The following is a 17,080-nucleotide window of genomic DNA, read 5'->3' on the forward strand; positions in this document are numbered from 1 at the left end:
CGCAGTTAATTAAAGAAATATTACTGCAGGCATGAGGCAATTATCCTTTCTCATAATTCCTATTTAGATCCCAAAGTGTCATTCCCTTTCCTGTTTCCTGGTCTACAATCTTTTCCATGAAAAGACAAGTGATTCAACTATCACATATCGCTTTAGCTCTAGCACTGTGCATTAGGACTAGGGCTAAAAGGATGAATAAGATAAGGTCCCTGCCTTCCCTGGAGGAGAGACATGAGCTCAAATAATGAGCAGTGTGATGAGTGCTTAAATCCAGAATAGATACGTCATCAAGGACACAAAGAAGAAAGAAAATCTGTCCTATTGGCCAAAAGAGTTTGAGTGGAGGCTTGCATGGTGGGTGGAGGTTCTCCAGACAGACAAGAGCGGGGAAGCATGTAAGAGAGATGGGAGGCTGTGTGCTGGGGAACATTGAGAAACCATATGAGGAAGACAGCCAGGGACTAGATCAGGAATGGCCTTTGGAGACTGCATTCTTTAGCTAGTCCCGTAACAAACAACCTCGAAACCTCAGTAGCATCCAACAAATATCACTTATTTCTTACACATGACTGCAAGTGGGCTGGGCTAACTGTGCCCTACTTGTCTCTCAGCCTCTCCTGGGACCCTCCCAGGTCCTGTGGACTAGCCTGGGAGTGTTCTTTTCATGTTACTGGCAGAAGCACAAGAGGAAAAGCAGAAACGTGTAAGGTCTCTTAAGGCGGAGGCGCGGAACTAACCTGCTCTCTCTTCCCTGGATTCTATTAGCCAAAGCATGTCACTTGGCTGAACCCAAGCCAGAGGCAGGGAAACATCTTCCATTCCTTTAGTGGGAGGGCTCTGAGGTCACATGTCAAAGGACTCCAATTGGGAGAGTGTAGGAATTGGGGCCAATAATGCCATCTGCCACAAGTTCTATCTTGGAAATGCTGAGTTTGAGGTACCCATGGTTTTGTCTAAAATTTGGAAAACAGTTATGTAGCTCAAAATTTAGGTCTGGCTTTGAGTGATGGACCCAGGAGTGCCAAGACCCCAAACATGAACACTTGTGGACCCCATCCCACACGAACTGGTCCAGAATCTCTAGGAGTGAGACAGGGAATCTACATTTTTACTGGTTCCCCAAATGATGATTCACAGTCTCTGAAGTCTGAGGCCCACTGGTGGATAAATGACAAAAAATGACACTGCCTTAAAGTTTTGAAAGAAACCAGGACTGCTTTGTACCAGAACATGGCCTCCACACCACATCCATTTACCCACCTCCCAAAACTTAGGCAGTGAGACCCCTGCCAGCCCAAAATGCTGCTGTTCTGTGCAAACCCAGCTAAACTCTACCATGCTGGCGGCTAAACCATTGATTGGTGAGTGTTAGTTAATGATATCCCTCAGGGCTAATTTTCACCTGGCAACAAAGCTTAAGTTTAAGAAATGCATTTAATGTAAAGCTGCAATCTCTGCTAAGGCAGGTGAGGACAGCCTTTGAAGACCCTGTGAAACTATGTGCCTCCACTAGGGGTTTATTCTGCTGGCTTTACAAATCTGCCTACTCAGCTTGTCAGAGTTAACTTTTACTAAAAACTAGACTTGTCTCTCCCCCAAGGTGTTCTCTGACTTTGACTTTGCTCTCTGAAAGTTTGGGTCCAAGTCTGAGCCTAAAATATCTGCTGCCTTCTCCAAAAAGAAAATGAAGGAGGAAAAGAAAAGCCCTCTCATAACTCAATTTTTTTGTGTGTATTATTTAAAGACATGCAAAGCCTAGAGAAGCTCCTGAGAGATGCTGTAATCTACGGCCAGCCTCGAACCCGCAGAGCTTGGAAAAAGATTCTCATCCTAGTGGAGGGCATCTACAGGTATGTAAATAACCAGAGACCTATTCACACACTGAGGCCCACAGCAAGCTGACAGATGGGGCAAGGCTGACCTCTCCTAGTTAAATGGAAAAATGAGTTAGATATAGGTGTTATGAAGGAACCTGAGTCAGAGCTATCAATGTGAACCATCAGGTCTTGGGTCACCTGTCTTTTCAATGACCGTACATATGGCGGAGCACCTTGGAGGCTGGCATACTTAAGAAGGTGTCTTCAGAAACGTCCTGACAGAGCATTGCTAACTTGTATTGATTCCACTACCTTTGGCTGCCCCACAGTTTCAAAGGCTTTTAGGGGATAGGTTATTCAACCTCAGAACACTCTTTGCCTTTATGACAAAGGCAGGAAAGTAGATACTGCTGATGGGCACCCAGCTGCCCCTAACTCAATAGTGCACCCAAACTCCAGGCTTGCTGAACTTGGCCAATTGTTGGCATCAGACTGCAAAAAAGCCTGCACATTTTCTTCAAGGTAAGACTAACCTGGAGTACAATTCTTGATACAGAGCTGGGAAGAGGGGGAGATGGTCTTAGCATCTGAAGGCATGTTCAGTCTTCCCACAGCTTTTAGGCTGAGCAGACAAAACATCCACTAAGCCAGTCAGAGCTGCACTTTTATATTGCTGGTTGTGATTGAATTTGCTTCATTCTATGTCTGAATTGATGATCGTTACTAAGGTAGAAACTGCTCCCAAGTTTGTCTTCTGTTGGATGCCCTAGTCCATGAGTCAAGGAAACATTACTTCAGAGTTACTCACTCCTAAATCAATTCTCAATCTTCATGTTAGAAGAAGCAAGGGCAATGTTTCCTCTGGATTAATTATGGGAAAGTGAACAAGATTAAAAGGAAGGGAATGAGGGCTTAACTTCCCAACAAGGGGAAGTGTGGCTGCAAAGGAGACTTGAGATCAGGAGCAGCCTTTTCTTCCGAAGCTAATGGAATCCATCCCTGGGGGCACCACACAAGCACATTTGGCAATGTTCAGTTGTCACAACTGCAGTAAAGTCCTGCTGGCATCTGGTGGGCAGAGGCCAGATATGCTGCTAAGCCTCCTACAACGCACAGGATAGTCCCCTACAGCGGAGAATTATCCGGCTCAGATTGTCAACAGTGCCGAGTTTGGGAAACCCTGCTGTAGAATAATGTAACCCCTCACTGGCCCTGAACTTGCTACTTTTAGGAAATAATCTCATCTTGACTCTGGGCTGTCATAGCCTCAAGCACGGGTCTTTCTCCCTGTGTGATTTGTGCCAGATGCCAGCCTGGGAGGGGAGGCCTTATCTAAACACCTGTCAATCAAGCCTGGAATGGTGGGAGCACGGATCAGCGGAGGGAGAGCAGACGGGCATCCCCTTTAACCAGAGTAAACAGAGCCCAACTGCAAATAAACAGAACTCGGCTTCACTAAAGGGAAGTTGTGTTCTAAGTACTTTGATCATGGCTGGAATTAAGTGGACCACCAGCGTTTCACTGTCAAATATTCCCATCAGCTACACAAAGAAACCCCTCTGCTAATGGCTACGTTGGGCCTGGGTCCTACCATGATATCAGGAGGATAGGGGAGCCAGGTGTGGACTTCGGCTCCAAAACAGGGTGGCAACAAACCACAGCTTAGGGTTCACTAGCAATGGTGACTGCCCAGTGACCTACTGCTGTGAAACGAGCCACCTCAAAGCACAATGGCTTACACAGCAATGAGTTATTATTTCCCACGCTACTGTGGGTTGTCTGGACCAACTGGGCAGCTCTGCTCCACGTGACATGGGTTGGGGTCATTCATGCGGCTGCTTTCAATGGGGTGTTTGGCTGGGGCTGGAACATCCAAAATGACCTCACTCACACATGTGGGCTCTTGGTACTGGCTGTTGACTGAGGTGCCTTATTCTCTCCTCTTCTCTGGGGTGCTTTCTCTATATGTAGGCTTTTCTCGTTCAGCAGTCTAGCTAGAGCTTCCTTACAACAGGGTGGCTGGCTTCCAAGAGAATGAAAGCAGAAGTTGCCAGCCTTTTAAGGGCTGGGCCAAAACTGGTACAACATCACCATATTCTATTGGTCAAACATGACACGAGTCTAGCCCAGATTCAAGGCGAGGAGAAACAGACCCCACCTTTTGATGGGAGGATTGGCTTGTGTATACAGGGAGGGGAAGACTTACAGGCAACCATCTTTGGAGGCAATCTACCACAGCAGCTCCATCGACCCGACATGTATACAGGGAGAAGTCTCCACTGTCCATGGACTTGCCTTCTCAGAGATGTTCCTTTGTTCTCACCTGCACAGGAATCTTGTCTTTAAATGAGACTGTGACCTAAAGGTACTCATTCATAGATAGGAAACAGGACCCTTCTTAAACAGACCTCAGTACCTCCTGGGACCTCAGTTTCCTCGTCTGTAAAATAAGACTAGCCTAGAGTAGAGTTCTGGAACATATGGATGTTCTCATTTGCTGCTCTCACCAGAAAATGAAATTATTTCCCACAAGATTTTCCAAAGGGTCAGGGTTACAAATGTGAAACCAGTAGTTGACAAATGTACTTTTACTTTCCAGAGATGTATTATGTATGTATACCTTGTTAGAATCCACACAAAACCTCCTTAGAGTTTCACTCCCAGATCTTTCTTATCTCTGGCTGTGGTTTGCCCCCATGGGCAAAGTCTCCCTACCACATACAGCTCACATAAATCAATTTCTTCAAAACTCCAAAAAAGAGCAGTCAGCCAAATCAGACAGTTTCAGGTAGGTATCAAGGTAGAAAAGGCTAGATACCAAATCCAAGAAGTCAGTAAACTCCACAAAAGCAGTTATGATAATAATAATAATAGTAACAATAATAATATCATCTATAGATCATGTATGTATTAATATTTATATATAGACTATAGGGGAGTCAGGATTTGGAGGGAGGCCTGGGACATGGGTGTAGATCCTGTGTTGCTGCCTATAACTATGTGCCCTTCATAGGGTTCTTTTGTAAGAATTAAATGAGATCACATAAGCTAGTGCTTGGAGAATCCCAGCGCATAGTAAACCCACAACCAAGGGTAGCTGTCTTCATCATCAAATTTATTTTCAGTTGAGGAAGTTGCAACTCAGAAAACAATAAGCCATCTGCATGGCGAAGCTGTTTGACTCCTGAAGGATGGGTGTCAGAGGACAGGGTTCACATTTATCATGTGTTATTGCTAAACATTTCACATGTGCTATCTTGAGTAAGCGCCTCCAGTACTCCTAAGTTTATTGTGAGGATGAAGACACTCAGGTTCCAAGACCTAGATAACTTGCCCCAGGGCAGATAGCTGAGATAAATCAGAGCTGGGATTCAAACCAGGTGGCCCTGCTGGGACAGAGACCCAATGTAAACAGAAGAATCAGCCCATGTGTCCACATCCAATGAAATAAATGTGGAAAATGCAAGGTCATCCATTTGATTTTCACCATCAACCTGTCTAGGGCTCGGTTTCCTCATCTATAAAATCGGGAGATTGAAACTTGAAGTGTAGAGTTCCATGATTCCATGATTTGGGGTTTAGAAGTAAATAGTATTATTTTAGTGTTCTCCCCTGCATTTTCTTTTAAGTTTTGCTTTAAAGTCACAGTCTTCTAGTTTTGTGTCTCTGAGAAGCCTGGTGGTTGATTCATGGTGGTCAAAAAATCTCAAAATTATTCAAAAATACACTAGAGATGGGGAGAGAGATCCCAAATAACTGGGGATATAAACTAGCATAGCTGGAGCCCAAACTTTCAAAATAAAATTAATCAAGAAATACTATCCAACCTTTTCCAAAAATACACATATAAACAAATGTTGAAATCTCAGAATGCCATTTTCTCTAAGAATGTAAGCCATTCTCCTGCTCAAAATAATGTAAGTTTAAGGACTGAGATCTTCAGTGGTAAACTCTCACCTATATCTCTGTGGTTTAAACAAAGAAAAAGAAAACAGTAGTTACTTTATTTTTAATTAAGCTTAGTTCCTTTTTTCCCCTTTCTTTCCACCTTCCTTTCTCCCCTTGGATTGTACTCAGGGCCCACCAAGGAGATTTTTCCACCATGTAAGTTGGCAAACCAGTGGTTTAAATCCCAATCCTGTCAGTGGGTAATATGGTTTATAGGTGGAGGGGAAGGTGGTGAGAGGGAGATTTCAAAAAGGAGTCTTGTCACTTAGCTAATACATTATGTAATAGAAAAGATATAAAGAAATTATTCACTGGCTTGCTGGTTTAAGAATCATTCAAGTCCCTGCACAGAACTTCAAATTAACTGGTGGAATTATCTTTACCTACAGTTGTATTTTAGTTGTTTTTTTTTCTATTCAAGTCAAAAGAAAACACAACCTTCCACTCAGGAAGAAAGAATAAAACACTGTTCTTGGGTTTGTTTGGTTTTTTTTTTTTTTAAATCGTTTCTGGCACAGTGTTCTTTGACAGCAATTTGCAGCAATAACATAGATAGCCTTTTCATGTAAACACCAAACTCAATATCCCACTACAGGGAAAGGTTCAATTCAAATTTGGTCACATTGAGAGAATGAAAACTTAGTGTGGGTAAATATAGCTCTTTATAAAAACTGAATTCCCTCTAGGACTCATGTGTGCCCTACATTAACTCCTGAAATCAGCAGTATTGTGGAGTCATTAATCTTCGAGGAAGAAATATAAACCAGGTGAGCAGGCCCCTAACATCAGCTAGATCGGCCCAAGCAAAGACGGCTAATTAGCTGCCCGGAGTGTCTGCAAACTGTTCAACATTAACTCCGGTTCCTGCCAAACTCAGTTCCAGAACAAAGAATGGCTATTTGCGACATGTCAGGTTTTTAGCATGTTTGTGTTACCAATTTAGAACATTTTAAAAGATGAGAAGTTTCTAGAATTTTGAGGGCATACAGCCATTTATTATGTATGACACCCATATGCTTTCTTCCTGGAAAATTCAACACAGAGCATTGTCAAGGGCTCCCAATTTCTCAAATTAGGCCTCGTTGCTACCATTTCCTCCTGAGCTCCACCTGAGAACAAGAACAACCCAATGGGTGCTCGTGATACGTCAGACACTTTACAAGTATTATTTCTAGTCATTCTTATAAAGGCCTTATGAGCAGTGTGCCATCATCATGCTTATTTTACATCCGAGGAAACTGAGGCAGAGAACAGCAAATAAGTTGCCCAAGTCCTCAGTTAGTAAGTGGTGTGGCTATCATCTCAGCTTAGGCAGTCAGCTGGCTGGACCTCCTCCCCTTCAATGGAAACAACTTTAACAAGCAATTACTCTAAGAAAATACTGGAACTAACTCGCAAACTTCTATAAGAGAAGATGACTCTATTTGGTCTTCATGTCATTAAAATCCGAAAACAGCCTTTCAGAATGACCTTGTAAAAAGCACAAATGTAATAAGCAGGACTTCATTAAAATTAAGAACTTTTGCTCTCCAAGATAATGCCAAGAGCATTAGAAAGACACGCCACAGACTGGGAGAAAATATTTGCAAAAGATACGTTTGATAAAGCATCATTATCTAAAAGATGCAAAAAACTCTTAGAACTCAACAATAAGAAAACAAACAACTGGGTTAAAAAATGGGCCAAAGACCTTAACAGATACCTCACCAAAGATTTACAGATGGAAATAAGCATGTGAAAAGATGCTCCGCATCATATGCCATCAGGGAAAATACAAATTAAAACAATGAGATACCACTACACACCTGTTAGAAGTTCACAGTCTGGGACACTGACAACAGTAAACGCTGGCGAGAATGTGCAGTAACCCGGAGCTCTCATTCACTGCTGGTGGGAATGCAAAATGGTCCAGCCACTTTGGATGACGGATTGGTGGTTTCTTACAAGCATGCTCTTACCATACAATCCAGCAATCATGCTCCTTGGTATTTACCCAAAGGAGCTGAAAACTTGTGTCCACTCAAAACCCTGCACACAGATGTTTGTTCCATCTTTCTTTATAATTGCCCAAACTTGGAAGCCACCAAAATGTCCTTCAGTTGGCAAATGGCTAAATAAACTGTGGTCCATCCAGACAATGGAATTCTATTCAGCACTAAAAAGAAATGAGCTGTGGAGCCATGAAAAGATGTGGAAGAAACTTAAAGGCATATTATTAAGTGAAAGAAGCCAATCTGAAAACGTTACGTACTGTATGATTCCAACTACATAATGTTCTGGGAAAGGCATTACTCTAGAAACGGCAAAAAGATCCCTGGTTGCCATGGGTTGGGTGTGGAGAGGGATAAGTAGGTAAGCACAGTGGATTTTTAGGGCAGTGAAAGTAGTTTGTGTGATATTATAATGATGGATACGTGTCATTATGCATTCGTCCAAACCCATAGACTGTATGATGCCGAAACTCAGCCTCTGTGCACCAATACCAAATCAAATCTTGGAGACAGAGTTTTGGGTGAAGTAGAAAAGAATAACTTTATTGCTTTGCCAGACAAAGGGGGACACAGCAGGCTAATGCCCTCAAAACTGTGTGTCCCAACCTGGGGGGATTTGGTGAGGAGTTTTATAACAAAGGTTCAAGGATGGAGTTGCTGATAAGGATCAGGGTGTGTGCAGGGCCTGCATTCCTTTAATCTGGCCTCGGGTGGTCTTTTGATGAGCTCCTGTGGTTCTGGAGGTTATCAAACTGACCTCTCTGGAATGAAGAGTGCTTCATCAAGTAGTTAACATTTTCCATTTGTTGGGGGTTTTAGTTCTGCCAAAACTTGGAAGAAACCAAAATGTCCTTCAGTTGGCAAATGGATAAATATGAGAAGAGCTCGAAGATATTGTTATGTGTATCCCTTGAGCCATAACTAGGACCCTGACCCAAGGCCGCACTATTGTTTCTTGACTGCTCTTCCCTTGTCTCTGCATCCCTTCTCTTCCCTGATTAGCAACTGTTTGAACCTGCCCTTTGGAACTCAGGGAAGGTCATGAAAGCTGAAACCTATTTCCTACAAATAAGAAACAGGGGACAGAAGGCTTTTGTGCCCAGGATCCCCACAGGGTCCTGCTTGGTTTCACATACAATGCCAAGAGTGAACCCTAATATAAACTATGGGCTTTAGATGATGATGCACCAATGTAGGTTAATCAGTTGAAACAAATGTACCACTTTGGTGGGTGATGTTGCTAATAGGGGAGGGTATGCATATGTCAGTCGGGGGTATATGGGAAATCTCTGTACCCTCTACTCACTTTTGCCGTGAACCTAAAACTGCTCTGAAAAATAAAGTCCTTTAAAAAAAAAAAAAAAAGCATCCAACACCTGTTGGTCTGGGTAACTACATAACAGCTGGACTGTTTTGACTGAATCGACCTAACACTTAAATTATTTTTTAATACATTAAATAAATACATAAACTAATTAAGAAGAAGGGAGAAGTTCAACTCTGTTTGTGTCAATTGACTAGTTCTTGAACTAAATTAATGGGTTGCTTGAACTGTTTGACAAGCTCCTTCATGGGGGTGAGGGTGTGAGTCTGTGTGTTTTCATAGAATTCGCCAGTCAGTGCAGTCAAAACTGTGTGAGCTGTGGACACAGCTTACTAAGTGTTCTGAGAACTGATTAAAGACAAGAGTTCTTCTAAATCCATTGGGTTCCAAGAGGTGCCATGTAAATATGAATGTTCATTTTACTTGCTTATTTACTTCCTGTCTTTCCCTTTGCTGGAGGACTAGAAGTGTTTTTGCAATTTAAAATACCATGTAAATTTACCAAATTACAATAATACCATGAAAAATTAAGCACTTATGGCTAAAACAAAAGTTGATCTATAGCAGTGGTTCTCAGTGTGCTGTCTCCAACTAGCAGTATGGGAATCTCCCAGGAGCTTGGTAGAAATGCAAATTCGAAGCCCATCCCAGACCTACTAAATCAGAAACTCTAAGGGTGGGACCCAGCAATCTGTGTTGTAACAAACCATTCAAGGGATTCTGATGCTCACTCAAGACTGAGAACCATTGCCCTAAAGGAAAAGAAGGGACACCGCCAGAAGCCTCGAATAAGCCTTTGAGTTCAGTAAGGACTGAACAGGAGACCCTAAGGACTTTCTCCCATGCTTTAATAAATTTATGATGTCTTAAATTTCTTTTGTGTGATTTTAATTCCTTCTTTTAATCTTTGGCAATTCAAGCACTGAGTTTAGGTCAGACAGAACTGGGCAAATAGACAGTAGCAGGCTGATAAAGACACATCAACATAGAGCAATTTAATTAAAACTAGCAAAATACCTAGAATCCAACATGGTCAGTCTAGTTATGCTAGTCGGCTTTACTAATATTGATAAATTGATCAACAATGCAGTGAGCTGTTTACTTGGGAATTAGCTATAACAACTCAAAGCACTTAAATCCACTGAATGTAAATTATTTTTTTTCCCCAAGTGAAATAATGCCAGAGCAGCCTTACAAGATTGAGAGGGTGGTCTCCACCAAATAAAATATGCCTTAAGAAGAAAGGAATGGCATGTCCCTGTCATCCCCGTCTGGTGCCAGGGCAGGCTGTCTGAGAAGTACTGAGAGGGAGAGTGACACAGAGCTTCCCCGGAGGGTACACACCGGTGACGAGCATTTCTTCTTATGCCCTAGCATGGAAGGTTCCATCGTGCGTCTGCCCCAGATCGTGGCTCTAAAGAAGAAATACAAGGCTTACCTCTACGTAGATGAAGCTCACAGTATTGGGTCCTTGGGCCCAACCGGCCGGGGTGTGATGGAGTTCTTTGCAATGGACCCCAGAGATATTGATGTATTTATGGGCACATTCACCAAAAGCTTTGGCGCCTCAGGAGGTTACATAGCTGGAAGGAAGGTAAGAGACAGATCCCTTGTGTCTGTTTAAAACCTGAATGCCCTCGGAAGGTAGTCTGCAGGGTCTTCTGATTTCCCTGAGAGCTTCAGTTCAGTTCAGCACACTTGACTGATGAGGGCAGCCTTGCCACCGTGTGTTCACAGCCACGGGAGGCCCAGAAGGTCAAGGAGCTCATCCTCTGATAGCGCAGAGTTGCATGTGATGAGTAATCACATGATCATAAAAAGACAACACCAGCTGTGCACACAGGCAAAGACAGTACAAAGGAAAGGGCAGTACCTAAGAAGTCTTAGAATGAATGCCAGTCTTGTAGACAAAGGATGGGGCGGTGGGGTTGATATTTCAGAAAGAGGGAATGATGTCTAACAAGCCACAGAAGTGATGCTGCAGAACTGTAAGTCGTTTGGGTTTTGTGGCGTGAAAAACGCAAGGTGGGTGGTAGAAACAGTGAGCAGACGTCAGATGTTAAGGACACTGACCCTGTGCTACAAGCTGTGGGTTTTCAGAGTTTTAATCAAAATAGAAGCAAGATCGGAAATGTCTTTTTTAGAGATTTTCTCTGCAAAATAATTCTCTTCCGCAATTTTGGATAAGCCATGGGTCAAATCTTGTCATCCTCTGATACCTTATCTAGGTGACTTAAGATTCTGATCTGAAGGAATCAGACTGTTAAGTATTATCCCTGTCATTCTACTGCCAATGTCACCAAGGGGGTTGCTAAAATAAAACAAATGCTTGAAAGGATTTTAAAAGAAGAGGGAAGGGGCGGAGAGAAGGAAAATGAAATATTAAAACCTGGGTTTCAGGGCTCAAAGAGCCAGTTAATCTGCTGCTTTATATGGCGGTTTAATCCAAATCCTGATAGCTGTCTCCCCCAGGCCTACACCTGTCCCAGATACACTGTGACAGTGTAGATGGCTCCACCCAGGAGGGCAAAGAAGGCCCCAAAGCAGTGCATGCAGGTGGCTCGATGGCTTCTCTAAAATTCCTGATTCCTCACTCATTGTCCCCAGCAGGAACAGGAGTTCAGACTCCTGGTAAACCAGTTAGACAAACCAGGGAGTACGGCCGAAAACAGTCTGGTTGTGGAAAGCCCATGATTTAGAACAACAGATTTTATTACGGCCACTGACCCTGCCATGAGATGCACAAATGCTTAAAATGTCCAGAGCTTTTAGTGGTCTTTACCCTTCAAGAAGCATCACTTTCTTCCAAGCTCAAAGCATTGTTGTTCAGCGTCCTTCCACTGGCCTGTGGGAATTCGCTGGGTGATGCTAAAAACATAGGGAATGCCCAGGATCTTACAAAACTCAGCTAAATCTGGTGAGAGGTTAAACTTCCCTCTCCTCGACTGTCAAAGCAATGGGATCAGAGGGTCTCAGAGTAGGCGCGCCCCCGACCCAGGCTACTTGGCTTTGTGATTACTTTAGCAGAAGTTCTGAGCTACAAAATGTTTAACCAAGCGTAACTCTGTTTCCTGAACCAAAGGCACCTGAATAAACCGAAGCGAGTGGATCCTTGAAACGTTGTCAAATTTGGTAGCTGTCATCATGTCCCCCTTAGAGTTCCTTCAAGTGATACCCGCTTTAAACAAAGGCTCCCGTCGGCCCGTTCAGTATGGTTCTCTCACATACTCTCCATCCTGAAGTCAGGTGGACTATTTTAAAAGTGTATTTGCTCTTGTCTATGTAACTTCTATTGATTTGGGGTAGATACAGAGCAATTGTGAAAATTATTTAGTATTTACATTAATCAAGGGGAAGATAAAAGTATGTAGATCATTTTTTGCCCTTTAAAAAAACTCATTTTGTTCATACTTAGACCCAGAGGGCTTCATCATTTCCCCCTTTCCCCTCTCCCCACCCCCCCCCGCCCTCCCCTTCACCTTCCCCTCTCGCTCCCCCTCCCGTTCCCCCTACTCCCTCCACAAATACTCTGCAGTCTCTGAATTTACCACTAGGTGGCAGCAAGAATTAGAGAGTGTTTGGCTGACCCATGCAGAGACCTACTGTCCTGAAACAGCAAGATGCAAAACCTAGAAAACACAGGGTAGTTTTCAAGATGTGAAGGGTGAGCAGGAGATAGGAGGTCACTTGAGAAAGTGTCTGCCTGTGCCGTTCCCTGATGATTTAAAAATCAGTCAGATAAACACCTGTCTGGAATCGTTTTGGTGAGACTGTGATAAACCCAGATAAACTGTGGTTTCCTTCTAGCCTAATGAGCCCATGAGTTAATGGAACTTATGCATCTGCTCCTCTGTGCATTTAATTTGTTAAACTAAGTTAATTTTATATTATGTATAGTTTCCATTTAAATCATAGTTTTTATCCCCCTGGACTTTGAAGAATTTTCACTTTCAGTTTGTTTTAAACTATGCTTTTTAATTGATAGGACATAGGATTGGGCAAATGCTGCAGATTTGTTTGAAAAACAAAATCTTTCTAGTATCTGTTTAAATACTTTGAGTTCAGTTTTCAGAGTTTCATCATACATATTTTTTCTGGATATTTTAAAGTATATATCTCAATTTGGGGGAGTACTGCAAAAATATCCAGCATTCTAGATACTAAATACTACAAAAGCAACAAAATTAACCATAAAAAACATTAAAGTGCACACACTAGGACTTTACATTTTTCTGAAATCTTAATAATTTCAAGTTCACTCTGTTCATGGGCTTCCTAGTAAACCTTGAGATTTGAAAATAATTACTTGAGTCCAAAAATCTAGAAAACTATAAAACTGTCTAGCTCTTAACTCTCTTTTTAAATGTGAAGGTCAGTGTTAGTGGTACAGGGACTATATTCCTAATAATAGTTTCTAGCAGGCTCTAGAAATCTTTATGGAGCAGGTCAAGGCAGATGTGTCACGTGAGAAAAAATATTTGTAAACACACAAAAGAAAAATTGGTTTGGTGCTAAGATACAACTACAGAGAGTAGAGATTTTTGTCCTCACTTCAGCCTTCCTGTAACAAAATGTCCTACAAATCCATCTCTGCTCTTGGAGTTTACTGCCTTGGCCTGACCTACTCTCCCAACCTCAGGGAAACTGCTAAAACAGTCTCTCAAGAGCCAGCAAGGTTTTACTGTTTTGCCCACTGTGAGTTCAGAGCTGCTGTAGCTGATCCATGAACAACCTACAGTGAATCTTTCTCTCCTTTCAAGACCTTCAGGTGAAATGTCAGGTACTTACTTCTCTCCACCTATCAGAGCTCCATGCCATGAATGGCTTCTTGGAAGAAAGCCTGAGCTGATGGGGCTAGTTTCCTTATTTTTATTTTTTAATTTGCATTAATTCAGTTGCTGCGGAGATGGGGTCAACACTGCAGACCCCAGCTTCTAGGATCCAGGTTTTTCTCAGGCAAGGATCCTGAGTCCTCTTGCATGCCTGGGGTTGAGCACTGGCTTTCAAAGCCTCCACTGGCTGACCAGAGATCTGCAAATGAATGAAGCAAAGGTGACCCTCCTGACTGATATGTTGCAGGGCTGAGATTCTGGAGGAGGGGACTGGGCAGCAAAGTTTGGCATGAGTGTTAGCCCAGAAGCCTGCGCGCCAGACAAAGGCAGAAGCCAGCTGTGCCCTGCGTGCTCAGCCCTGTCTGTATTTAACAGCCCTTTGAGGTAAATGGGGGTCATGGAATGAACGCCAAGATGTTTACCCTAAGAGCCTCTTGTCTAACTTTCTCAGAAAAGCCACCCTTGTCCTTGAACTCCAGGCTCAGGGTTTTGCATTTACTAATGGCCTTGGAAACCTTGATCTGAAGAGACCTCTAACCCAGCCTGAAGGAAAACACAACACGGACTCTCCTTAAGACCAAAGCTAACTCTTAATTCATGGCTCATGGCATCCAGTGGGCACATGATAGGAGGAAATCGGAAAACCAGGAACCAAGGCTTCCTTGATGTTCTGCTGAGGGGACTCCAAGAGTCCCACTTTCTGAACCACACAGGTAAATTACCTCCCATCCACACACTCAGATTCTGAGAGAAAGTGGACTCAGTCTGAAAGAAATAAGATTATGCGCAAGACCTTCTTACTGTTAAAAGGAAGTGATACTGTGCCAATGAGGCATCTATTCAAACTAAGGATGCATGTGACCTTGACTTTGTGAAATTTCTCAATTTGATAGGAAAATTGGGGATTGGGGACATAAAGACCCCTTTAGGGATCAAAGGCAGCTTTGTTTTGTTTCTTTGATCTTTGTCAGCAATGCCCCAAGGCTATGAGAATATTGCTATACCTGTTCCTAAGAATGCAGCTTAATACCTCCCTCTATACTTCAGGGACCCTCACCATCCTTCCTTAGCCCCTAAACCCTTCTGCTTCCCATTAGACCATCAGTATTTACCAGAACCCCACTAAGTACCCACCACTATGGATTATAAGAGAGTGTATAATAAAGTATATAACTCAGTTCCCTACTCTCAAGGAGGTTCCAGTTTCTTTGGAGAAATAAATGTAATAGACAGGAAACATTTTGCGACTGATACAATTCAATCTGTGGTTTAGAACTATGAACACTTGAGTATATTAGGAATTCTCCTCTTCCCCTCCTCCTCCAGGGGTGCAATCTCTGTGGATTAGGGAAAGCACCACAGGGATAAGTAGCAGTGAAGGTGGTCTTCTCTGTGCTCCCTGGGCCATTCCCCACCCCATGCCAAGCCAACTCCTCTGGTCTGAAGAAGTAATACAGTGCAGAGCTAAGGGGGGTGCAGGGGGGCGGTAATCTCGGGACAGACTGTTTGGGTCCAAATCCTTGTTATCCAGCCACTTTTTGCACTTTTTAGTTGGATAATTTTCTGATCTGTTCCATGACTCAGTGATCCCACCTGTAAGATGGAGATTAAAATAATACCTATCTCATAGCATTATTGTGAAGCTGAGTTAATACATGTAAATATACATGTAAAATACACGTAAAATTCTTAAAATGGAGCTTCAAGCAGCCGGTGAATATCAGCTCTGGGTCTATCAATGAACTGTCAGCTCTACCATCTTTGCAGTCATGCAATCTGCCATCAGGTCTGGGTTCTCCTTTCTTTAGAATGCCTCTCTTTTCCTTTCTTTTCGCTACTACTGTTAACCACCCGATAAGGATGGAGGAAGTGCTGGGCTGAAAATCTTTGGTTTGATGCCCGGGTCTACCAACGTGCAGTTATGTAACCTTACAGCATTACAAGGGAGCTGGAATAAAGACACTGTAAGAAGTTTTTATATTTTGATCCCCTCCTCCCAACGCGTGCTCCCAGTGTTAAGAATCTCTGAGATGGCAATCCATTAACAATAATTGCCAACAGCATCAGGTATTCAATATGTACCAGATGCTTTTTAAGCACTGTGTATGTATTAACTTATTGAATCCTCACAAGGACCCTGAGTTAGGTATTACCATTATCTCATTTTTCAGAGAAGAAGACTAAGGCACAGAGAGACTTAGTAACTTGCCCATGGTCACATATCAGTAAGTGGCAGAGCCAGGATTTGAACCCAAGTGATCTAGTCTCCACAGCCTGTCTTGTAACTCTGCGGTCAGAACTCCCCTCGAGGGAACAACCCCTCATCACCTTTTCTTGGAGGCACTAGCTTCTCCCTCTGCCCCCATTTGACTCCTCCATCCTGTGCTGATTAAGATGCCATCTTTATTACTAATTTCAGCACGTGTCCATGCCTCTCCCCTCCTCTATCCAAATCTACCCATCCTTCCAGGTCAGATCATCTCCTCAAAACAGCTCTTTCCTGACCACATGAGCCCCATCATCCCATTTCCTGCATCCCACCCGCTCCCTCTTCACTGGCTTCCCCAGCATCCTGCTGGAAGGCACCAGCTCTCAGCAGAGAAAGAAAACACCTGCTGCTGCTCACGGAGGATTGTGAAGAGCAGCTTGGCTGCAGCTACTCTGGAAAATGACCGCCTCTCTCACCCTGACCCTCCCACCACATCCTCCATCCTCAAAGTGAACCTCCTGGACACCGTGTGGCCAGTGCCTTCAGTCAGGCCAACGTCACACACATCCTCCTCAGATACAGTGAAAACGCTGTTTTTATGAGATTCACTAAACAAAATAATGGACAGAAACTTAATTTTGATTTTAATGTAAGTGGAGAATGGCTGCCAGGGACTAGGCTTTCTATCCTCCTCCTCTTCTTGGGCTCCGGCATTCAGAACATAGCCCAGAGCACATCTTTGTACAAACTTGCTGAATGGAAAGATGGAAGGAGGGAAGAGGCAGGGGATAGGGAGAGAAGGAGGGGAAGGGAAGGAAGGAAGGAAGGATGGAAGGGAGGGAGGAAGAAGGGCAGGAGGGAGGAAAGAAGAAAGGAAGGAAGGGAGGGAGGGAAGAAAGGAGAGAGAAAGGAAGGAAAGAAATACTTAGAAATGGAAAGAAAAAGGATTTGAATGGAGA

General features: G+C 43.2%; 1 protein-coding gene across 1 annotated transcript in view; it reads left to right on the forward strand.

Annotated features, from left to right (window-relative positions):
* The window catches only part of SPTLC3 (serine palmitoyltransferase long chain base subunit 3), a 132,149-nt gene that overhangs the window by 80,529 nt on the left and 34,540 nt on the right, over positions 1–17,080 (forward strand). Inside the window, exons 8-9 of the mRNA XM_068524204.1 lie at positions 1,745–1,850; positions 10,455–10,674. Coding sequence (XP_068380305.1) covers positions 1,745–1,850; positions 10,455–10,674 — 326 coding nt within the window. The remainder of the gene's footprint in view (positions 1–1,744; positions 1,851–10,454; positions 10,675–17,080) is intronic.

This window comes from Eschrichtius robustus, chromosome 16, assembly GCF_028021215.1.
Source record: "Eschrichtius robustus isolate mEscRob2 chromosome 16, mEscRob2.pri, whole genome shotgun sequence".
NCBI lineage: Eukaryota > Metazoa > Chordata > Mammalia > Artiodactyla > Eschrichtiidae > Eschrichtius > Eschrichtius robustus.